We start from the raw sequence: 24,889 nt of genomic DNA, 5'->3' as shown, positions 1-24,889 counted from the left end.
TTATTTCGAGGAATTTTAGCTAACTATTAGATGCTCGATGGTATGGTTTTAGGCTGAAAAATTTGTTCAAAAACATTACCAAAAATTTTGTCATCATTATTTTCCTTTGTCACCAATAATATAATTTTATTAAAACGTTATCCACCAGACTAGAGCAGCTGAATGGAATTTTTACTAAACAGAAGTGAAGAAGACTGCATTGAGCACCGACTGGTGCCAAACGAATTTGGCAGTAACACCCTATTCCCATCGCATAGCTTTCGTAATGAAATTATCGTCGGGTAATTCGCAATTACCGAAACTGCTGTGACGCCAGACTAAAAATTGAACTGGACGGATTAAGCAAAATTCCGTCTGTGCGGTTAAAAACAAAAGGCATCGGAGGGGGAGGAAAGAGTGGTCTCGGCGGGTGTTAATTTTCCGGCAGTGCGAAAAATTGGCAGGCGCTCTTGAGAAAAGGAGAGTCGGGCGGGAGGGCGCGAAATTTTGGCAGAAAAGGCCAATTCATTACAAAAGTGAGCCCTTGTGAGCTTCGCTGTGGGTGGAAAAGGCGAGAACAGCAGAGAAGATCGTCGGAAGGTGGTAGAAACGTCGGCGACGGCAAAGGGCCAGTAACCAAGCAACCCCTTAGCAGAAAGCACCGCATGCACCCCTAAGCAGCAGCCGCCGCCGCCACTGCAGACTCGCAGCGAACGGGCCACCCCGTAGCCATGGAAACCCCCTCATTTTGCTGCAGAGCTCGATATATATATGTGTGTGTGTGTGAGCGAGTAAATGTGAAGCGGCGGCGGCGGCGGCTGCCCCTGAAAAGAGGTGTGGGTGGGTGGGCGCCTCCCGCTACAACCCCGTCCGAATCCGCCCTTTGCCAGCCAGCAAAGGTGCACCAACTTTTCACCAGTAACTCACCCGTGTGTAGCATTCAGTGCCGCCGGTCAGCGCATGCAGCACCTGGCGCCCGCTCATTTGCATAAATTTGTCGCTGATATGGGAATCGGCTCGAGGGGTGTCGCGGCACACCTGAATAGAAAATTCCAACCGGTTTCAAGAAGTTTCTGGATGAATGTTGAAGTTAAATATAATTATTTTGGCCTCTATCAAGGAAGTTCAATTTTATTATGGTATTAATATTTGAGCAAATAAAAGCGTTATTTATTTTTATTTATGTATTTTCAATTAAAATGTTTCACCAGTTCAAAAACAGTAAAAAGAATTATGCATAAATTTAACAGAAAGAGCTAGAAATTAAAAAAGAAAAAAATATTGTATTATTTTTGTCTTTATATACCATTAAAAATTCAGAATATCCATTGTTTAACTTGTGCTTTGGAAGAATTAATGAATGACCGAATTATTTGGAAAAATAAAGAAACATTCTAGTTTTGATTAAAAATTTATGAAAATCTAATGTTTGTTGTAATAAATGCTCCTCATAAAAATTGAAATGTATGGCAAACAATTCATACGACAAATAAAATATTTTGTTTGAGCCCAATCCAATATCTCATTTCCTTCATCGGATAAAAATTGTATCCTCTCGCTCTATCGTTTGAAATTATTTGTCAAACGTAAACGCGTTGCTTTGGTGCCAATTTATAAATTACTAATATATAAATTGGCAAACTCTACTTAGCATCTTCTTCCTCTCCAAAATCAAAATAATAAGCGCGTCTCCTTGCTGATATAAATGTCAACTCAAATTCAGCGGTCTCCAAGGAAAATGCCTTAATTAACTATCTCCAAATTAGCGTTCGTTCTCCAGCCGAGTGTAAATTGAATTTCGCTCGTTCTTTAACTTGGCTGCTGCCAGAAAGATTCGCTTTTTTGTCGCACGGAAAGAGACAAATTAGGGGAAAACGAGACGACAGAGAGGCTGAAATGCGTCTGCTGCCGCTTCCTTTTTACAAACACGGAAAGAAAACTTTTGACAAGTGTCCCCGTTTGAATTTTGGCATTCCGGTGATGCCCAGCAGAGAAGAAAAGATAGCAAAGTTTGAACAGATCGGAAAAGTTTCCATGCACGCGTCAGAGCAAAGAAGTCAGTCGACCGCGGCTATTTTTCCTTCGATCCCCGTTGACAAAAAAAAAAATATTTCCAGCTGGTTTCTCAGTAAAATATGCAGAGAAGTGTGACTTTGATACGAAAACACGTGGCTATTGTTTTTTCCACCCCTTTAATTAGAGCAGCAAGACTTTTCAATTAGCCATACCCGCGTATGGCAAAAACCTCTGCTCCTTTTGGGGTCGTAAAACATTCAGGAGAGGCCGTGCCTAAATTTGTGAACGAGCCAGGTCTTTCCCAGAAAGTCAGCTAGCAGACAAAAAGCAGCTTCAGCGTGGAGAAAATAAACAAAGGCCGCTCTTAACTGTGAAGAGAAGGAGCGCGGAAAATCATGAGAAAATACCACCGCGCGTTTAAAAAAGCATCCCTTAAAAACGAGGCAAGGTTAAAACGCGGTGCGAGGGCAAAAACTATTCACCTGTGGGGCGAAAAGGCTGACGAGCCTGAATTCATGACCCTGGGCCCGACTCCTCTTTCACTCACCCACCTCCTCTCATTATTAGCGACCGACAGGTGCTGGCTGGGCGCTCGCTCAGCTGACGTACCAAAACAGCTCAAGCTGCCCCAACGGGGAATAAATGGCAGCCGTTCTTTATCCCTTTCCACGCATAAAAAAAAACACTCAGATAACTGCTGCGGATCAGCGTGTGCTGCGGAATATTTTATCCACGGTGAATTTTCTGAGAGCCAGCCGGCGCGAGCGGGATTAATAAATTAAATGAGCTACGAGTGCGCGCCCTGAGACTCCCAAGGGTTATGGAAAATAGTTATCTTATCGTCATAATAATCTATCATTTATAAATAACTGTAATTATGCAATGGTTTAATAAAATTACAAATTTTTTTGGTGACAAATCGATGTAAGCAGATGCAAATATTCTCATTGAAATTTACTTTTCAATTTAAAATATCCACTTTATTTATTAACTCTTTATTTATAATAGATTATGGATTTTAATATTTATTGATATTTTTATCATTCATCCAAAAACAACACAAATGTTTTTTGTATATAAAAAGACGATAATTTTAAATATTATATTATTTTGTATTTATTAAAAAAAAAATATGTGGACTAAATTACAGGAAAAAAACGTTTAAGTAAATTTTTTTATCAAAAATTAACTTTGGGTAATAATATTGGCGGTTAATTATGCTTACTGTGACCTAATCAAAAAGCTGCAATAATTATTTTGTTCAGCTTTTTTTCATTATTTTGTATTATTTAAAAATTTGAATGCCTTATTGTTAGTGATTATGAAGTAAAAATATAATAAATAGTTTTTCGTAGTAAAGAGCAATTTTTCTTAATTATTTGATTTATATTTTTGCGCCTCAATTCTGTGATTCGCCACGTGCACCCCGAAGGTAGTGAATGATCTCTTCTCCGTTACCAAGATAGTCGATTATAAATAAAAACTCGGAGGGCTCTTTTGACTGACTGCCTGCCTATGGTCTCTTCGATATTATTAAAATGAAATCGCCATCTGCTTGCCGCGTGCTAACGTCTTCGGAAGAGACAAGGCCTCGCGTTTTTTTCTCGACGGCAGCTGCTCTTCCCGCGAGAGCCGAAGCTGGGCACATGCGGCGTGCTTCCTCTCTTTTTGCTGCGCGCCAGGTAAAAAGGTGTTCGGCTCGCATTATGCTATGATTGTGCGGCCCTGCTGCTCTCGTCTCGATATTTTATATAAATCTCGCTTGCGTCTTCAAGATTTCAGTCGGGCACACTCGGTGCGGCTACTTTTGTTGATTTTCAATGGCACACAAGAAGATTTCGTTCGGATGTTGTTTGGCCCGCGGCGACACGGCGGCTGTGCGCGAGTTTTCCTATCTATACCTCAATGAGCTGAATGAAATGCGCTCAATGATCTTTTTTCTTCGTCCATTGTTGGCGTAAATGGCTTTGTTGGTTCCACAGATTCATATACGTGCGCATCCAGCGGGCCTTTTAAATCTGCAGCAACAGGAAGGGAATGTTGCGCTGCATTATATATTTCCTCTGATCTGTTCCTTGCAGTTTTCCTTTCGGCTCAGCCAATTTTTTTCACTTCCTTTTGAAGCTTCAAAGCTGATTTCTTTATGGTTTAAACGGGGGAAGTCGCAAATTGTGCTTATTAAAATAAATTCTACTACACATGCTTAAAAATATTTGATTTTCGTGATATAACTTCAAAAAATCTAAAGCCATCATGGGAAAAATTAATTTTTTTATACTATAAAGTGCTCCATATAGTATAAATGTTGCTCTTTCGCCCCATAAAAATACATCATTTTGTTCTGATTGAATAAAAACTAGTTTGATGTCATTAAATAGTTTTTTCATTATCTTGATTTTTAATAAAACAAGGAAATCAAGTATAAAAGTCCTTGGATCTATTTCAGTACTTAAATAAAGGACAATATAAATAATCATCTTAGATCTACATTTCACTCTTTTGCTTATAATATAGTTATTTTTTATTAATTCATGAAGTAAAAAAAAATCAATTACTTTCCTTCAATTTTCATTTACTATTTATTATTATTACTATTATTATTTCGTGTGAGGTGGGGGGACTTGGAAGAATACAAATAGGTTTTTGCTGAGTATATTTTGAACTGTTTTATTATATGAAAGAATATTGACATTAATCTCATAATCATTGATCTATTCCTCTGCCTTACAATTTATAATTTTCTCTCGTTTTACAATCAGTGGACAAACATGAAAAAACTCTCAGTCTGTAATTAGACTCCAAAAATTCTCATTTTTGTTCCGATGCTCACACTCGTTCCGAGCGATTTGAATTCTCTCGTCGCACACATGAGCATCACTTTTCGTGTAACACAAATTTTCAAAACGTATATGCGACAACGAACGTAATACAAAATATATAAAAACTCGTATGTTAAAAATTTTCCTTTAACAAAAATACAAAAAAATGTGTGGTGCTTTTGCTCTCGCGTCCACCAAGGGAAGCAGCAGAGCCACAATTTTTTTTCGTTTAAATTACAACAAACAAATGAATGAACAAACAAACGGGTGCTGAGCAAAAATCATCCGAAGCAGGCGCTGATTTCGTTTTTTCCATACAAACAAGTGTTCCAGTAAGTTTCTCTGCGTTTAAAAATTCCTTTCTCTGTCTTAGATTTTAGTTTTAAATTAGTTCTCTTTCTGTGTCTCTATTATTTTAAATGTACATAAATGTATGGCAGTGCTATGAGGTAACACTCATTGTCATCCAAATAACTTTTGTATCAAGTGCTTTCCACTGCTGGTTATTTAAGTGCCACTTCCTGGATACTTGCTAAGCTTGATTCGATTAAATTGATCAACGCATAGTTCCAATAAAAAAAGGGAAAACTACAACAATCATTTCAATAAGAAGCCCACCATATGTAAATTTATGTCTCTCGAATTTGCATTTTTTTTTTTTGCTGCTGGGTTTGTAATTAAATTTCTTTTCACGGTGATAAATATGCAGGATCGAGATTATCTTACGCACAATCACACTGAAAAATTTATTACGTGGAAACACACACAGTATTTAAAATTCTCTCTAATAAATATACATAATTTTCCCATTATTATTTTTGGATTTTTCATTGAAGATAAATATATATTTAATTTATGTTACGCACTCACTCAGACACGCAAATAAAGCTCCCCTTTGAGTTGCTGTTGTTTATTGTGATGATAGCAAATTGATAGAAAATTTCGATGCAGCAGTCAATAATTAGAACTCCTATCAAAACTAAAAGCTCTGCCGTGGGAAATTCGGGGGTTTTCATGTCGCGTGATTTGATGGAAATTCGATGAACGTTTTCGAAGGCACCAGGCCTTACTAATGTTTTTCTTCTTTCACTAGACAGAGAGTTTTTGGCTTATGTCGCTACCCTTTTGTTGTGGTTTTGCAAAAAACTTGGCACTTTTTGGTTCATTGTTTGCTAGCAGGCCGAAAGGTGTTTTTCAAGATTTAGATATTTTGGTTTTTAGTTGCTCTTGCTTTAGTTTTGCGTTTTAGCTCAGAAATTCGCGAAAACCCTCCTTCAGTTAAGTGCAGAATTTTTACTTGTTCCATCGAATCACTAAAAAGTTTTCCCATCAAAGTTGGTGAAGGAATTTTAGCAGAAAAAGACTTTTTTGATAAAAGATGAAGAGTGCCTTTCATTATTGCAAGCTTTTAGGATAGAAAATATTGACTGGAATTTTGGAAATTCCATACTCAAAAATGGGGTCAAAGCGGTCGAAGGTCGTTGACTTTAGGGGGTGCAGTGTTCAAAGAGTATTATTTATTTTGAGCGATTTTTATCCAGCTGTGGGGAGAATCGGAAAAAAAGAGACGAATGACGCACCACCGGCTAAAATAACGGATAGGGGGCGAGAGTGGTTTGCGTGCATGCTGACAGGGAGGGTGGAAAAAATAATAAGTATCCAAAGGGGTTGCGAGTCATTATTTAGAAAAAGACGGCACTTCTTTATACATCCAGCAGGCTTTTCAGTAGATATAAAAAATAATATTAATTATTAAACGGTTGCTTTTGCAGGTGTAGAAAAATAATAAAATTTAATTGCCGTGCTTGAAAAGGAGGATTTGTCATATTTTTTTCAAGTTAAAATTAGATTAATTATTTAAACCGACTTGCGCGATCCGGTTGTGCATTTATTGGTATAATTTTGTGGGAGTGTAACGCTTTGGTTTTTATCACTTGGCAGGACGTCTAACGAATATTATTTATAATATGTTGTAGGGGTTTTGGGAGGTATGGCGTTGAGCAAGTAGACTGGTTCAATTAATTCATTACTTAATTAGGTGTCTGTGTGTGTGAGTGTTATTTTTTTTTGTTTCCAAAATTTTTTCTCGTCCAAAAAACATGATTTTCCTTTATCACAATTGAATACACTAATAAACATCCAACCATGCAACACAAGAAATACACTTTCAAAATTTTGGAGCAATTTTACACGATTTTCGAACGTCAGGTTTGGAGTTATTTTTCTTTAAATACGGATCCAGAGCATGAGTTCTTAACCGTCACTTCTAGCTTCTTGCGTCTCAAATTTAGCAGCCTTGGTAAAGAGGAATTGTATCAAATTGCAAAATTAGCTTCTCTTATTACTTTCGTTTTAAGTCTTTCAAGTGAATTTCGATTCTTTGGAGGACAATAGTAGATCTTTCGATTATTTTTCCAAGTTGATTTCAAGTTATTCCAAGTTATATTAATCAAATGCCTGGAACTTGTTCCAACCCTTTTTTTAATTTCCAGCAATTTGTTTGCAATGCAATATTTTCTGAGAACAACAAAGTTACATGAATTACAGCTAGAGTTATAGAAAAATTATGAGAAAATATATGAATCGATATTAAAAACGTCTACAATCCTTTTCAATATATATGTTAAATTTATGTAGTAGTAGTAGTAGTATAAATTCATCAAACAACAAACACGGGGAATTGATTTTCTATATAATATCGAGAAGTGTCGAGAAAAATACTCTTGAGGTGCATGTCACGTGTTTTTTGCTTCAACATTTTCAACCCTCCTGTTTCGTTACGAAAGAGTTTTTCAGGACAGCAAAATCTTAATTGGGTTTTCTCCGGAAAAAAGGGAATGTTGCACATCAGAGTGGATTGAGGCGGGAAACAAAAAAAGTTTACAAATTCACAAACGAAACACTCTCATTCACACGTTTGCAAATTCCCGTTTGTGGAAAAATAGCAAATTGCTCAAACTCAATAAATATATCTCAATTTTGCGCTCGATTCTCTTCCTCAGTTTTTGTGTGTAAGTCTTTTAAATTTGCATATGTCTGGAATTCGGGAGCTAAGTCCAATTCAGGACTCGTCTGAGAGTTTTTCATCTCTTACAATTATTTCAATAAATATTTCGGTAATTATATAATATAATACTTGGATACCTGCATTTCAGTGAAAATGATAATTTTTTGCTCATCAATATATAATATATAATTCAACGTGTATTTATTTGCGCAATGCGTCGCTTAAGCACTTCAAACCCTTGTCTAGAATTTCCTTCCTTAACTCACATTACGGCTGCCGCGGTTTCAAATTTCCACAAGCAATTTTTATTATTTCTCTCAATATATATAATATACTTTTAAATACCCTTGCTACGTCTGCGTGTGTTTTTAATCTTACAAATTACTCGATTTTAATACAACTTTTTAAGAGATAATTAATATTTGATCATATTTTATGAGTGATTGTATTGCTATATGTATGCGTGTGTGTGAGAAAGAGAGAGATAGAGAGACAATGCGATACTTTTTTGGAAATTTCTTGTCGTCGAAAAATGGCGCCGTGTTTATATAATTACAAAGCACGATTTATATTATTATCAAAAAATGGGAGGAATGGACGCGTGCCCAGTCGCAAAATTCGCCGGCCGACTCTCGTTAGGCCCGTTTGTTTGGCAGACTTGGTTCGTTTGGCGATCGGAAAAGCAGAGAATAGTGAGAAACTTTTAATTTCTACATTATTTATTATATAGACCAGGAGTCGTCCGAGCGAATTCAGCTCCGGGCAGCGCGCTGCGGTAATTTAATTACCGCGCTCAATACGTTTTATCCTTTCTACTATATTATATCAAATGGCCAGACTACCAAACAAAAAGAAGCTCCATTGATTACAGCTCTAGAGTAATTATTGTTGCTGTGTTTTACAAAAACGTATTCTGATTGGGAAACAAATCGCGGCCAAGAAGACGGGCGGCTTTTTTGAAAAGACAAACGCCCGCCCGAAGTGCCGTTTTTGCGAATGTCATTCGTTCTTTTTATTTTGCAAGGAAAGCAGCAGCGAAAAGCGACACTTTTCTTCTCTTTGGCCTGTCTCATAGTATTTGCAGGAATGCGCTTAGGCCTCGAGAAACGACTCGAAAAATTCTCCGGAAATTTTCTGACCAACATTCACAGGCAGGCACGCACGCATCAACAGACCAGAAACACGTGGGAGATGATTTTAAGACATTCTCCTCAGCAACATTGGATTTTTGTTCATACAGCGTATGGTGAGAAACAAACGACTCGCTTGCATTTTACTTTACAAACACACAATAGAAATGAGAATCTTTTCATCGATTTTTTCCCTTGCGGCGGGGGTGGCTGAGCGCGCAAGGGGTGACCGAGCCCCCTTTTGCGCCGCGCCTTGGCCCCCACTCGCACTGAGACTTTTTTCAACTTTTTACTTCATTCTGTTCCTCTTATATGGTATAGATTGATAATAATAAATTACAGGGCAAAATTCAAAGAGAGAAGATATTAAAATAACAGACTTACAAGTTACAAGTTTTTTTTTATTTCTATTTATTTATCCATTAATAAAGAACTACAATCATCTGCGATTAGCAATTATTAGATTTTCTTCATTTCATAGGGGGCCGGCGGGGGCGTGGGGGGCGCGGCCGGCCACCGATCGCCGCCGCCGGACTATTGCATAAATATGTATCATATTTTAAAATAGAAAAACTAACTTCAACTCTAGATTTTTGTCATTTTTTCTTCGTAAAATCTCATTTTCATCAAGGTATTTTATATTTATTATTAAATGTTTTTGTTTCACTCTTTATAAACGTTGTGCAAACTTAAGGTGGGAGACATATTATAATCTTTCCGCTGGTCTCGTTAAAAAACTGCTTAAATACCACTTGGTTTTTGGTTGGTTTTGTTTGTTTTCTTCTTCTTTCATTTCATCATACACAATCAGTTGTTGGAAAAACACACATATATATGCATACCTTAATTATATACCTTTATTATTTAGATCTTCAATGTGTAAAAAATAAAAAATACATTTTTATCATCATTATCATAGAAAAAAATATAAAGGGTTGCTTTTTTATCCTTATTACTTTTGAGTTTCGTCATTTATATTAGCACACAAAAGTAATAAAATATTCTGCTCGACGAGAAATAGGCACGATGCGGCTAGCCGAATTGAGAGTCAGCTTGATTAGCCGCTGTGGCACACACTAAAATGACATTCTTTTTGTTACGATCCATCTCTTTTCCTCAATCGCATTTTAGAAATCTTCCAAAGGTTAAAGTATTTCTTCATTTTTTTCCATCCATATATAATATATTATTAGAGACGTACTATGAGAGACAAAAAAGCAGCTTTCCATTACGATCCTATGAGATTCGAGGAGTATTTACGGTTAGTTCATATCTTATTGCAAGTTTGTTGCACCGAATAATCCTCATTGAGCAATAACAATGATCATGAACACAAACAATAATCAAAAAACAAAAAATACGGCAGCGGCATATATTCATAATAATTAGATACTCTTTTTTTCCAAGTTTTTCTCAACGTTTCCATGTAAATAGAAGTCGCAAAATACATATAGTAAACACTGTCTGTCTGTCATTACTCAGGGGAGGCAGGCGCTTTATAAGGAGATGCCTCCAGGCGGCCATGCTGTTGTTTGCACATTTTTGCAGAAAAGTGTACGCGTGAAGGTGAGAAATGTGTGTGTGTGTGTGTCTTCAATTTACATGTGTGTGTATGTTGTGTGTACGCGTGTGTCTCACAAACAATCGTCGCAATAAAAATAATAATAGTGACAAAAAATAAATTAATAAATTAGCTGACTGTATTTGGTATTATCTCTTCTCATAAAATACACAAAAAAAGTAGAAGCAAACTTGTGAAATCATAAAATGGTTAATAGATTGATTGATGACGAGGGTATTTCATTATTAGTTATTATTTCTTGCCCGTTTCCAATTGGCTGATTAATCAATTTGTGAAAATAATGTGTCAATCAATACTCACTTATGGCTACGTAAATTTATATATCACAAAAAACAGAATAAATAGTTGATAAACTTGCATCTCATCAATTAATTAATTTTTCGGCATTCACCAATATAACAAATCATCATCTCATCATCATCAAACTTCTTTTTATTTTTCTTTTATTCTTATTTTTATTATCTTTTCTCCTAGCTAACAAGGGATATGTTTTAATTTGCCTTAAGTTATGCTAATGTTGTATCATAAATAACGAGAGGAATGGCATATTTAATTATTTTTACTCCAGAATCCGTATGACTTCAATACAAGTGTGTGTATTGTGTGTTTGTGTGTGTGAGTGGTTTTTCTCTCTTATTTCTTTTTTTTTCAATTAATTATATCAATACTTCCCTGCAATTATGTTTATTACTCTATCATATATGCAATAATTTATTATTTCAAAGTCATCGTATCTTCTGTGTGAGTGTGTGTTTTGGTTTTCAGCTAGATTTCTTCATCGTTTTAAGTTTCATGCGCCAAGAGACTTTCAAAATATATAATTTGTTTTCTATATATGTCCGCATTATTTTGTTTGCACATGCACACATATATACGTACGCAAAAATATCGTTAATCGCATTTTAACTTTCGTTCTAGCTCTCTTTCTTTCGATACTTTCGCTCACCGATTTTGTTTTACTTTATTCTCTTTTTTTTTTTGTAAAGAACCAAAGGTAGCCCCCCAAATGGCAGTTACGTGGAATCACAGCCCTGAATGCTGCGTTCTAGTTTGGTTCGTTCAAATGTGTTCCGGGAGGGAGGAGAATCGCTACGGGGATCATCTGACATTATAGATATTGGTAGAGATAGAGTATAGATTAAATAGAGATACAGAGATAGGTGGCGCAAACTTCTGTGGTCGAATTTGATTTATATACTGTTGTATTGTGTTTTTGCTCTAATATATTTCCATTTTTAAAATATCGAGAGAATCAATATAGAGTCAATGAAAATATGTACATTTTGTTTCTACTTGGAGAGAATCGTAACATTCCGATGTTAAAATTTGTTCTATCATCGAAAACCAATCAATAGAATGCGATAGAGATAATGATAATACTGCTCTATAGTCTTAGCTCAAGGGTGTATTTTTTTTTTAAATTACCAAATTTTCCTTATTGAGATGTGTGTTCTTTGTGAGATTTTATTAATATTTTCGGATCAGGTCAGCTACGGAGAGAGGGGATCACTTACTAGCGAGTGTGTCCGTCCGGCCGGCCGGCCGAGGGGCTGCTTTCGCTCGGGGGGTGGCTCGCACCCCGCAAGAGTCAGCGGCGCGGCGCGCGACACAGTCTTTTGGCGAGAAATCATTCATTGATCATTAATTTGTGTATGTGCAGAAGCAGTTTCAACGAATTGATATAAACAACAGGCCAATAACATAAAAAACATCATCTGCGCAGGTTCTAAATTTTTCATCTTCATTTCTAAATAATTATTTATCATCTCCAATCAACCGAATTAATAATACTCTCAAAGATTCGCGCGTCAAAAATCAACATCAAGTCGTCTGGTAATAATACTTTCTCAATTCAATATATACGGTATAATCTTAGTAAGTATTATAAAGAGTGTCTGTCTGTGGCAAAAATACAGAAAACTGCTTTGTTGAACTTACTGAATTTGTCTTACGAACATACAAGAGGAGAGTAATTCAACTTATTTTGTATAATTATATAATAATCATATAGAATTAATAATCGTAGCAAAGATAATCAATAATCAATCAATCAATAATAATAATTATATATAAATCCACAATTAAAAAGCGTAGTAAAAAATCAATCTTTCATCATCATCATCGATAGTTACTAATCAGCATCTCAAACGAACGAACAAGTGTCGGTCGGTTGTCATGAGAGTGTGAGAAGAGGGGTTTGCTTGCTTTGGGCGGTCCGTCGTCGGGCTGGTGCCGTTCGTTGTGTTTACGAGAAGATGCGGATGGCCTGCAGCACTGGCTGCTGGCAAGCGGGACACTGCGCAGGCTGCTCGCTGACCCGCTCGGCGCAGTCGAAGCAGAAGAGGTTGTGGCCGCACGGCACGAGCGCGGCCGCGATCTCCTTGTCCCCGCACACGGTGCACTCGCGCCGAGCGCCGCCCGAGGACAACGAGCCCATCGAGTCGGTCGGCGAGGCGGACAGGGCCAGCGGGTCCGAGGACACCCTCCGCGCGGGCAGGTGCTCCAAGACGTGCTGGGGCCCACCGCCGCCCATCAGGGGCGCCAACTTGACGTCGCTCCAGATGGAGGCGGCGCTGTCCAGGGAGGGCGACTCGCCGAGCCCCTCGTCGTGGCTTCCACTCCAGATGGAGCCGGTCAGCTCGGCCAGCCGGGACGTCGAGGAGGTCGAGCTGGAGCTGGAGCAGGAGGAGAACGGCGCCGCAGAGGTGTCGGCGTGGAAGAAGGGCGTCGGCGCCGGCGGCGGGGCCGGCGCGGCGTCAGCAAAGCGGGTCGCCAGCGCGTTCAGTCCGTTCTTGAGGAAGCTGGAGAAGAGGTCGTCGTCGTTGGAGGGGGGCGAGGTGTCCGAGCCGTCCAACAGGCCGCCGCCGGCGCCCGTCCGCATGGCAATGTGCGCCTCGATCTCGCGACGCGCGGCCTCGACGCTCTCCGGAAGGCCGGTGACCTCGAAGACGGGCTCCTTGTCGCGCGACGGCGTCACGATGTAGGTGTGCGTCTGGTGCTGGATGCGCTTGATGGTGGCCCCCTTGGGCCCCACCACCAGGCCCACCACCCGGTAGGGCACGCGCACCTGGATGGTCACGTGGCCGGGCATGCTGTTGGGCGCCGCGGCAAGCGTGGCGCCGCCGGCCGTCGCCGTCAGGTTGGCCAGTGTGCTCGACTTGCGGCTGGCGCGGATCTGCGAGAAGTGCTCGGCCGCCGACAGGATCTCGCGCTTGGCCTTGGTCACGTCCTCCTTGCGGCCGGTCACCACGAACACGGGCTCCTCACCGCGCACCGGCGTCTTGATGTACGTGTTGGTCTTAGCACGCAGCGCCTTGATTTTGCAGCCTGCAAACACAAGAAGCCGAGAATTAGACACAAAGAACCATCAGATCGCGTGGGTTTTATCTTTGGCTCCGATCGGAAAAATTTTAATGGGACACGAGTGGCGCTTGGATTCATTCCAATTCTTAACTTTCAGTTGTAAATTTAATTGCAAAATTCGAAAACCACAGGGATATTAGAAAATATCAATATTTTTTTATGCTTTCTTATATTGTTATATTAATTTTTTTTATTATTATTTCCTCTAGCTCACCAGGTCCTCCTACATTTAGACTATTGTACATCTTTTATTTATATTTATTTCCCTCAACTTGTGCAAGAGATTCTCCAACAAACACGATTTGCCGGTTCTCCGAAACCAAATGAATAGTTAGGCCTCCTTTGTTTGAGAGGCACCGCGCTCTCTTGAGAGATAAAATCGGCTGGCGCTATTTCTATGCTTTTCAGTCGCATTGATTCGCAAATAATATGAATAGAATCCGTCCAAGGCTGTCTTTCTTTCTTTCTCTCAATCTTTCCCTTGGCCGCTTCTCACTTTTTAGCGTTTTAGCACAGCGTGACTTGCGTCTTTAATTAAAGGGGAGCCCCTTATTGCACCAATTTTATTCCCTTAACTTCATTGCCCCTAAACCGCAAGAGAAGGAAGGATTCAGGGCTGTGTTTCCTTATGCAAAAATTGTTGGTTGCCAGCTCCATCATTCACAGATAATATTTTAAGTAAAAATACAATTCAAAACTTACAATGATTTTTATAAAGTCCATATTCAGAAAATTATGAAGTTTAGGGCTCATATAAGGCAGAAGACTACTTCAAAAATTAAGCCTACCTTCCTAGGTGGTGGTCAAAAAATTCATAATCTTCAATTTAGGGAACATAATTTTAGGAACTTTGCCATTTAGGGGAAATGCAAGAAAAAATTTAGGGGTTTTGATTTTAAGGGAAATGAAGAAATTATTTTGAGGGAAAAAATTAGGGACAATAACGGCGACTGAATTAAAGGCAGACCAAATAATTTCTTAAGTCAAGCGCTTCCTACTGCTTCGTAAACAAAATGCATCTGAAAAACTGGCCGGACCAAAATAGCCAGCGCACCAACCCCGCATTTTTGATGCTGCGCGTCGCGACTTAAATTTCAAGACAAATTTCAGATTGAAATCGAATCGGATTCCGTCTGGGGTTGCATTGCACCCCTGGAATAGAAGATGAATTTGATAGTTGGAAAAGTCACCGTTTCCATTCGGGCGATAACGTGGATCGTTACAAAGACGTGAGACAACAGAGCTTGCCTTTTTTTTATCTCCATCCTGTAACTTAATTGCATATATTATTGTGTGCGCGCTGCTCTCTCGATGTGCTCCCGATTTACACTCTGAGGTCACGTGACCAGTGCTGGGAGACGGCTCGAAAATCCCCCATGGCTTTTACTACTAAACGCCACCACCGCCGCCGCCGAATGGCTCGGGACTGTCTGCTTGCGTTGATGGCGTGCGATACTGAAATTGTGGAAAAACTTGGTGGCACGAAAAAGCGAAATGAGAAATTACGAACGGGTGAATTAAACGTCAACGACGAGAAAACCTGCGTGACAAATTTGAAGTACGGAAATCCCAGGACATAAAAAACGGCCTACTTAATGAAATAAAAAATGTATTTTCCAAAATGATAAAATCAGAAATTAATTTTAAATAAACAAAAAATGACGGCGATAATAATTTGAAAAATATTTCGTTTGGAAAAAAAGTTTGAGGAGAAATATGAAATATTTGCATGTAAATAACGTAAAATAAAAACAATTAAGGTGTCAAAAGCTGTAACTAGCAACTTGTCCGCAGTCAAATTTAAATTAGCGGCATTTCTCATCACTTGTCGATCTATTTTTTGACAAGCAAGCACTGCAGCGCACCCCACCTTCTTTTTTTTCTATTTTCGTCGCCCATCAACAGCTAATTGCGGAAAAATGAGCGCTTTACGTAATGCCTGTGCCAAGTGAGCCGCGTTGGGCAAGGCGAGGAAAGAAGAAGAAACGAACCCTCCGCTCGTCTATGTTATTGCATTTTGTCCTAATGTGAACCGGAAGGGGAAGTGGTGAGGCGACAAACCGCATTGACTCCATCGCGCCCGCACTCTCTTTTGCGCCTTTTTCAAATTGAGACAAAAAATGAATATAATTTTTCATGCCCTCGTTTATGTTGTGCGCTGCTTTTTATCATTTTTCTCTCTTTTCAGCAGCCACTGAAACCCGATCACTGGTTAAGAAACACAATCTGTAACCCTGGCGGGCCTCCTGTCAGTCAGGGTGAGAGAAAAAGAGAGCGAATCTCTCCGATACAATATATATTCTCGCTCCATTCTGATCAAGGCGCACACACACGCACGCACAGCAGGAAACTGTAATTCGAGTGTCCCCTCGCGAGAGGAAATCTGTCAAGGTGAATTAGGATTTTTGAGAGAGGGTCGAAATGACCCGATTTCAGGTCAGGACTTTGAACCCATCTAAAAGATGAGCCTCATAAAAATTTCAATCGCCAGATTCTACAACACGAAAGCATCAGATTTCAACTAAAAAGTTTAAAATTATTGTAAATTCTTTAATGATTTTGATGTTAATTACTTTATATGTTCTGATTTTATTTTTAGTTCAATATAGTAGAATTAAAAACAAATTTTTACAACAATCAATTAAATTGAATGTAAAATTTCTATTAATTGAATACTTTGGCATTATTTTCTTGGAATTCCTCTAGCAAAGTTTATCATTAACGGGCAGCTAATTGTTGCAGTGAACACCTTTTGGTCACACGACGCAAAAAGGTCCCAGCAGGAAGCTTTGGGACGGAAAGGCATTTTTATGGTTTTCTCTTTCCGATTGGCTTCTTTCAGGTCGCAGCTAGTGAACTTTATCAGCCAACTCCCTGCCGCGCTCGCAAAAAGAGAAACGAGAGCTGGCAAATGAGCAATCAAGCATTTGCATGAAACGGCTGTAAAACCGAGTGGTCGCGCGTCTTCCATGTACATGTGGCGAAACAAATAGTCTTATTCAAATTGGCGATTAGCAAGTCATGAAATGTAATGACGTGGGCGAATTTTTTCGCCGATTAGCACACTGAATTATTGAAATCGCGTCCGCCAGTATAAATAATGCAAACTTTTGCGCTTTCGACTCGGAATTCTGGCCAAGCCAATCGAAATCCCACAGGACGAGAGCTTCATTTTTCCGCAGATTTGGCCAAACTCCATAGATATGGCTGTTTATATTTTATTTAAAAACCTCCCCGGAGATCTGGCAGGGAGTATTTTCGCCTGGTCGTGGCTTGCGGAGGCTCAAATTGATCCGGTAGTAGTGCAGTACATGGTGGCAGAGGCACGTTTTTCGCTAGAAAATCAATACGCGTCGCATGTGAATTCGAAATAAATACTCACGTATATACGTGAACGTTGGCCTTTGGGAATAATCTGAAGGACGGGTTAAAATTAGACGCGAACGTAATTTGTGCATCGTCCAGCGTATAAATTTTTAATATTATGTTGCTGAATGGGACAATAATGTTGCTGGTTTGTGTTTCCTGCGTGATCTTGATAATCTGAAGTGATTTAATTGGCACGGGAGGTGCTTTTATTTATTGGCTGGATTGTAATAAAAAGAAAAACCGCAGTAATTGTCTAGGAAATTAAAAGTCAAGGACTACGATTTATGAAGCATTCACAAAGTTTTCAGCAACGATAGAACCCTCAGTTATAGTTGTTTAATTATTTAAATATAAAAATATATCATCAACGCATAGAGATGATATAAATTGAAATCTAAATCAATGAAAAAAAAAATCAATTAAGATTAGCAAAAGAAAAGTTGTCTTTATTTTAATTAAATTAGTGTTTAGTAATTTATTAATTATTTATAAATTTTTTATTTCAATGTAAATTTATTAATTAAAATGTCATTTGCACTTTTTCTAAATTGATAAGCAAGAGATTGATTATTTGAAAAGGATTTTTGATGTATTCAATGTTGCAGCTTCTGTTCAGTCTCAATGACTGCAAAGTCTAATAAATGAAGTACCATTTACTCGTGGAGGACAAGGACTGGCGCAATATTGCCCTATTTTTAAAAAAAGCAGTCTGCTCTCATCGCTGCCTTTCGGCGGTGGAAGCTATTAAAAGTCACGTGACCGTATTTTACGGCGGTAAAAAGCAACTAAAAAACCAACGAGTTACGCAGTCAAGTTGAAAAGTATACAGAAATACAATTGATTTCCAAGCTGGAAAAGCGAAGCGTTTGTTATGACTGGACACGTCACATTTCGCGGGGGCGGCCAGACCAACTGAGAAAGGTGGCATCCGCGGTCCGCTGCAGGACGGTCACGTGCTTCGGGACAACACGTGTTGTTCCGATGCACTCGGCGACCCGAGGGCTGAAAATGGCGAGTTGCGACTGACTGGCACGAATATGTAAGCGAACGATCCGCTTGTACGGTTTCCAGCGCAATTTCCACTCCGGCTGGCCGACGGCTGTTGTGTTTTCTTTCGCGCGAATTCCTTCCTCCACGTATGTGTGTATTATTTTATGTACGCAAGCATGTACGGAGCCCACTTCAGGGCAAAACAGACAATAAAAGCAGAGCTGCTGCCGGAGATACTTGATATACCACGCGAGACGTTCTTCAAGGTTAATCGCTCCCCGTAAGGACTGCGGCTCCTTCCACATTTCGCGCGATGCAGTCGAGCCAGCCGGCCCGGCGAGCGCACCTTGATGTTTCGTGATTAATTCCACTCTCGCTCGCTCGTTGCTCCTTTTATCGCAAACACATCGCTGCTTCCCGGCCGAAATTCGCAAACTTTTTGCCACGGCCTATTGGGTTTCGGCAAAGTATAATGCGGGCCTTTTTTGTTTCTGCACGCGGGAAAATGACAATGCGCCTCCAGACATGTAGACTGTCTGGTCTAGAGATGGAAAGTGATGAGAATGCCGGCTCATAAATAGCTTTGGGTTTTGATTGCGCGCTGCCAAGCACTTTTATTCATCCACGTCAGGCGACGAACGACCTTCGACTTTCCTTTGAAAATCGTATAATTATTTCCTACTTTTATAAATAAGCGCAATTTTAAACATTAAAGCCGCACATTGGATACAAAGGGCGTTGGATTCTTATTTTATTTGATTAAGAAACTATTAAATCATTGATTGCTGGATATTTAAAGAATATTAAATTGTTAATTAACGGATCTACCACAAATATTTTTAAATTGAAAAAAAAAGATCGGCCCAATTTTATCACATTACAAGAAATAGTTTTTTTAAACTTTTCCACCAATCGATCAAGATGACGCTCAATTTTCCGCAATATTCATTTGGGAACATAAAAAATTTGAATTTAACACCAAATTAGTAAATTTTTATAAGACTGTAGAGACGAAAAAAAATCTCATGTTTCCTTCATTGATTTGGTGCTCACGAGCTTAAACCTTCGGAGTTTCAAACAAATGTGATCCTCTATTCCGATTGCCTCAAACTAAAAGCAGCGAGCGGCGTGTAAAGGAGAATTTTAATTGCTGGCACTCTTTTTTATTGTTTTTATTTCTTTCTCTGGCTACTTCTTCTTTTCGCACTCGCGCACACACGAAAATACCACGCGGCCAAAGAACGAGGAGGCGCAGCGACACAGAACAAGGGATGGATGAATCACCGCTTAATTTTCAGCATAAATACCGACGAGAGAGAAAAAGAGATCTGTGCACGGATAAAAATATCTATCTGGTCGTGCCACCGACGACGTGCAGGTTTTCTTTTCTTTCTCTCTGCTGTTTCGTGTCTGAGGCGGGCGGGCAAGCAAGCAGGCGGATGATTAAGTTTAATTTATTCCGGAGCAGCCGTGGCAGAATTTTTCTCAGGGACATCAACAGAAAAAGCGCCGGCCGGCAGCTTCTCCTGCAAATACTTGCCGCGCGGCCTTTCGTCTGCCCGCCGGCCGGCCGACATCTGAGCCACTCGAGTGACAGTAAATAAATAATTGATTAAATAGCGCGCCTCACTCATGCGACCGCTCCGATTTATTAATTAGCTCATTACGCATTCAAGTTACAAACACCAAAGGACGTGCTTCTCATTGCCCAATCAAACAGCAAACTATAATTAATAAAAAGTATTTATATTATCAAAACTAATTTTGGAGTGGGAAAATGCTGCCAATAGAAAAAGTTCGCGTAGTTTTGACTCCAGCATACAGGCAAATAAATGCTGAATTTAATTTTTCAATTACCCGAGTTACATTTATTTTAGGAAAGAATTAGTATTGGACCTTCTTTTACAAGTTTGACTCTTTTTATTTCCTGGTCTCTAATTGCAACCAGGCTTAATTGCCTCTCGCATGAGCGTAATGAGCGTAGCTCGCTAAATTAATCCCCACTAACGAGCCGCGTCATTCACTGCGTTTTATTTATTATAAGCTTATTTTCGCACACGTTTCCGTTTAGCACAAAATTGCCAACTTAACTCGGCTTATGACGATTTTCAAGAGTTTTCGCACTTCATACTTGAAAGTGTTTGACGAGCGAAAACGTTGCGATTTAATACACAAAGGGTCGTCGGCGAAACAACTCAATTATAAACACTTCAAAAGGATGACGCTAAGTGCGTAATTAATTAACGCTGCAGTCGGCAGCAGCAGGAACAAAAGTAAAGATTAATGACCAAATTTTATAATGTAGCTTCCAAGTTAGTGCCAAGTAGGCGGTATATTTTGAAAGAGGATTATCCGAAACAATAAAAAAGGAAAATCAATTATTTCATCCAAAGCGCACGCAGCTTATATTTTTCGCCTCCTGCTCATCGAATGTGAAAAAATTCGAAGCGCGGTTGCCAAATTGGCATTTCCGTGTGTATTCTTTCCTCTCACTCTTCTGGGACATAATGGTGGTGGAAAATAAAAGATCACCCTGAAGGCAGAAGCTGCTCTCCCTCCGGTAAACAACAAAGGCCGAAAACGTCTCTAAAAGGAAAAAAAATAAAACATGGTGGCTGTTTGCCTTGGATGCAGCAGGCAGGCAGGAGGAATGCGTCCAACAACAGCCGGCTTTCTCTCTGTATATCCACCCGGTAATTGACGGATAATTGAACTGCACTGGCGTACGTGGTTGCATAATGCAGGCGACGCATCGCGCTTGAAACAATGAAGCAGATGAACAAACGAACGGCCAGAAAGTTCCAACGAACACGGGGGCCAGAGAACGAACAGCAGGAAGTAGTATCGTGATCGAGAAACACGTGGTCGGCGCCTCTAGGGCACGTTGGTCTGCAGTTTGTGGCCATCGGAAGCGGCTCACGTGTGCCAAAATAATGTGCTCGGGCGACAAGGAACAAAAGCATGACCGCGAAGAGGGAAAGCCAAATCCAAATAATTGGAATTTAAATATTAAGCAAAGTTATCTATATATTTAAAAAAAATGGGTGTTCAGTTTAAAAATTGCACGTTAAATTTCTGTTTGAAAACTAAGGAATAATCTCGGAATTTCTTATTTTCTTTAATTACACGAAAACTATTATTTGAAAGGTTTTCTGGCAATATAATTTTTGCTGCACTCTAAAACAAAAAAATAGCTAAAAAAAATTATAGAAATTTTGAAAAATGAACTAATCAAACTGGGCTTATCGTGTCATTTGATAATTGCAATTTACTAATAAATATGCCAAATTAACAGTGGTATTTTTAATTATATTTTTTAGCACATTATTGTTATACGCCCGTCCTTCTTTTAGTCTCTCTACTCATGTGGATGAATGAGAGGAAATGCGGCGTCGGCGGCGCAAACATTAAAAAGCAATGCAGTCAGCGACCGACCGACAGACCGGCTGCTGGATGGAGCTTCCTCTGAATTTGCCCAGGCACTAGAGGCCCCCCATCACAGCACTTGCCGTGGAAGAGAGAATGCGCCCCGCAAAATTCCGGCGCGTCTGCAGCAGGGCCCGTGTGCCATGTGCACAAAATCAATTGCGCGCGGCCTGGCTGCGTGCGCTCGGCCCAACCGTGCGAGCGGCGCATCCATCGGTGTGGCTCAATCTAATTGGCTCTCTCGACAGATCGAGAGAGAAGCTTTTTTGATCTAAATTTTATTTTGGGCCGCGACAAAAAGCACCGTAGAGACACCCGCAGACGTGACTTTCTGTTCGTGCGTGCACGAGGACACAAGGACGGCTTTTTGGTATTTTCGGTAGAATTTCCAAGACATCAAAGGAAAGATCCAACTCGGTAAGAGGATCTCTGCGCTGATGGAGACTTTCAACGAGGAGGACTTTCTTTTCACTTTGAGACACTTCTGGGCCTTAGAGACAAGTTGGATTTTATCAAATATCGCCAACTATTTGCTCAAATTGGAGGAAATAAATATAGGCTTTAAACGTGTAAATCTGAAGGAATCCGGACTCCGGTGAAATATTATTGAATGAATCAAGTTTGAGACTTTTAAGCTTGTATCACTATAATTATATATGAATTGGCTCATCGCTCTTATTTTATTTTTGGGAATTAATTTAATTTGTGACAATCATAGATGCGAAACTTTGTTATTTCGTTGCATGAATAGCACCAAAGTAGTTAATGATCTAAAAGACTGTAAAAGACTATTGTTAATTTTGCAGTTATAAATAAACATGGAGTAAGCAAAAATAAAGGCAAATTTGAAACTTAACTAATAAGGCAAAATTACCTGCACATATCTTCATTAAAATTAAGCCAAATGTTTCAGATCGAGTTCATGCGACTCGGCTCTATTCAAATAAAAATTTTCCACACCTCCATCACTTTGCAATTTTCAAATTTCCACCCCTTCATTATCACGTGCAGATCTGCAAGCTCAAAAACCTGCAGAGGCTTTTGTTTCCTTCTCTTTCATTCGCGCATTCTGCGTGAATTGTGAAACAGGGGCAGAAAGGGGTTGCGCGCAGGGGTTGGTGGCCGATCGCTCGGTATGCAGGCGCACTGTGAGTACCACAGAGGAGTGCGTACGTACATTATGTATGTACCGTGCAAGTACGCAGAGTATATTATTCCCCCCAGAAGCGCTCACTATCAAGATGGTGGGCACGGGGGTTAGCAGAAAGGGTTGCTTCAACCACTTTTCAGATCGATTTCGAACGTTCGGGGCGGAGGCAGGCAGACTCGTCTCTTCTTTCTTTCGCCCAAAAAAGAAAGAAGATGTGGAGGAGCGTGGTTGTTGGATTCGTTTCTTGGATCGATTTGCAAAGAATTAAAGGGCATCGTGAACTAAAAATAAAGAAGTTTATGTACTCTTGCAAGGTTTCTTATTTTCTTGCTGTGAAAATCGATCTATGGCGAGTGTATGCAGTCCGAGTTTATTTTGTTTAAAGCACGAGGGTTTGTGTTTGGAATGCAAATAAGTGAGTAGCCTCATCTGGTGATTAGCGAGCAGTCAAGGTGAAAACCTTTCAGTCTCTTGGCACCCCGGCGAGAATTGGGAGACTAAATTCGGTGCGAACAAAATCCTAACACAAACAGTAAAAAGAGATCCATTCTTTGTGTTAAATAATTAATAAAAAAAATAATAATTATATTAATTAATAAAATAAATTAATCTATTTGAAGTTTGAACCACGTGCTATTATTGCGGCTTTGTATCAGGAAAAGATAACGAGGAATTCTGGTCCAGGAGGAAAACGCTGTTTTCTCACAAGTCGTTCTCACCACGGTTTGGAGGAAACGGGTTTGTGAGCCGCGATAAAGCATTTCTTTGCATACTTATTATCGGTCCAGCCTTGATTGATAAGCTGCCGAGACGTTCGGTCTGCTGGCATGGGAAATTCAGCGGAAGGCGCGAAAAGTCTTACATGCTGATTAGGACTCTAATTGGCTCCACGGTTATCTCAGCGATACAAAAGTAAAAATAAATTAAGTTTGACGGAAACTTTTACTGCAAGCATTTTAATTTATCACGAATTCCGGTAGAGGAAATTCCAACTCTTTTAGTTGAAATCAAAATATATTATGATAGACCGTCAATAAAATGTTTTTTAAAGTAAAAATTTGAAAAATATATGTTATCGTGTTTTTCTTTTTATTTACGTATTGCTAGAATTTTTTTTTCCGAATTTGTGCATAAATGTTTAAGAATTTTTTTAGAAGATTCTGCGGATCGCAAAAATTCGGTCATGCAACTCTAATCTGGCTCCAGAAGGACCTGGTTCTGGCGGGAATGTACGAGTGTTCGGCCAAGTGCGGCAGCGACTCGTCAAAGTTGTCTATCAACCGGGTCAAATTTCTGAAGGAAGGCGCTCTCGGCAGGGGTCTACCGGCCGTGCACATGGCGCACTGCAGGCAGGCATAAAAAGCACGTCTCGAGCGAGACGAAACGTGCATGTGTGTGTGCCGTACCGCGGTGGCCGCCATTGCCGCCCGATCGACCACGAGGGTGCGAATTTTGAGTGGAACTCACCTTGGCGTCCGACGATTTCGGCGACGTGCTCGCTGCTAGGAACGGGCACACACTCTGTCATGTTCTGGCTCTTCTTGTTGCGAGAGTCGTCGGCGTACGCCTGGTTCATCTGGTCGCCCTGTTCGGCGGCCGAGTGCGAGCTGAAACCCAGCATGGAGAGCTCGAAGGCGAGCTGCAGAGCCCGCTGGTCTTCGAGACCGTTGTCGCCGGCGTTCCGGTCCATCTCGGGGAACAGACTAGCAGGCATCACAACAACTGTGGCGCAGTTTCATAAAAGAGTCCCTCTCAAATTCGGAGAGCCCAGTGCGGTTATTGATGCCCTCGTGGTCGATAGATGCAAGTGAGCTGCTGCACCGGTTGGCTCGCGCGCGCTGCTGCTGCCGGCTTTACTTCTACTGAATTTGACTCACTCACTCGCGGCTCCTCGCCGGCCTGCCCGGTCGAGACCAGACGTGTTTGAGCCGGTGGAGGGGAGGCGCAGCCCCTATTACCCCTCTAGCCGCCGCCGCCCGCCAACTTCAAACTGCATGATCGCAATTGGGCCCTGCTTACGTCTGGTGGCCGCACACCGTCTCCTGATTGGTGTTGGGC

General features: G+C 40.2%; 1 protein-coding gene across 1 annotated transcript; it reads right to left on the bottom strand.

The window, feature by feature from the left end:
- Window positions 1-5,457: 5,457 nt before the first annotated feature.
- On the bottom strand, window positions 5,458-24,716 carry LOC132203776 (RNA-binding protein MEX3B). Its single transcript, XM_059631790.1, has 2 exons — window positions 24,299-24,716; window positions 5,458-13,860 (listed from the first exon to the last, which is right to left on the bottom strand). Exons 1-2 carry the CDS (start codon window positions 24,543-24,545, stop codon window positions 12,779-12,781), a joined length of 1,329 nt encoding a protein of 442 aa, XP_059487773.1. The 5' UTR covers window positions 24,546-24,716; the 3' UTR covers window positions 5,458-12,778.
- Between the last annotated feature and the right edge of the window lie 173 nt (window positions 24,717-24,889).

Source organism: Neocloeon triangulifer, unplaced genomic scaffold (assembly GCF_031216515.1).
Source record: "Neocloeon triangulifer isolate White Clay Creek 2 clone unplaced genomic scaffold, ASM3121651v1 ptg000017l, whole genome shotgun sequence".
Classification (NCBI taxonomy): Eukaryota; Metazoa; Arthropoda; class Insecta; order Ephemeroptera; family Baetidae; genus Neocloeon; species Neocloeon triangulifer.
Note: the sequence above shows the minus strand (reverse complement) of the source record. Positions and strands in the feature narration are given on the sequence as shown.

Excerpts from the sequence above, each read along its gene's own strand:
- LOC132203776 (XM_059631790.1), bottom strand. The coding sequence starts at position 24,545 with ATGCCTGCTAGTCTGTTCCCCGAGATGGACCGGAACGCCGGCGACAAC. Across the intron at positions 13,861-24,298 it reads CGAAATCGTCGGACGCCAAG|GCTGCAAAATCAAGGCGCTG; the intron begins GTGAGTTCCACT and ends TTGTGTTTGCAG.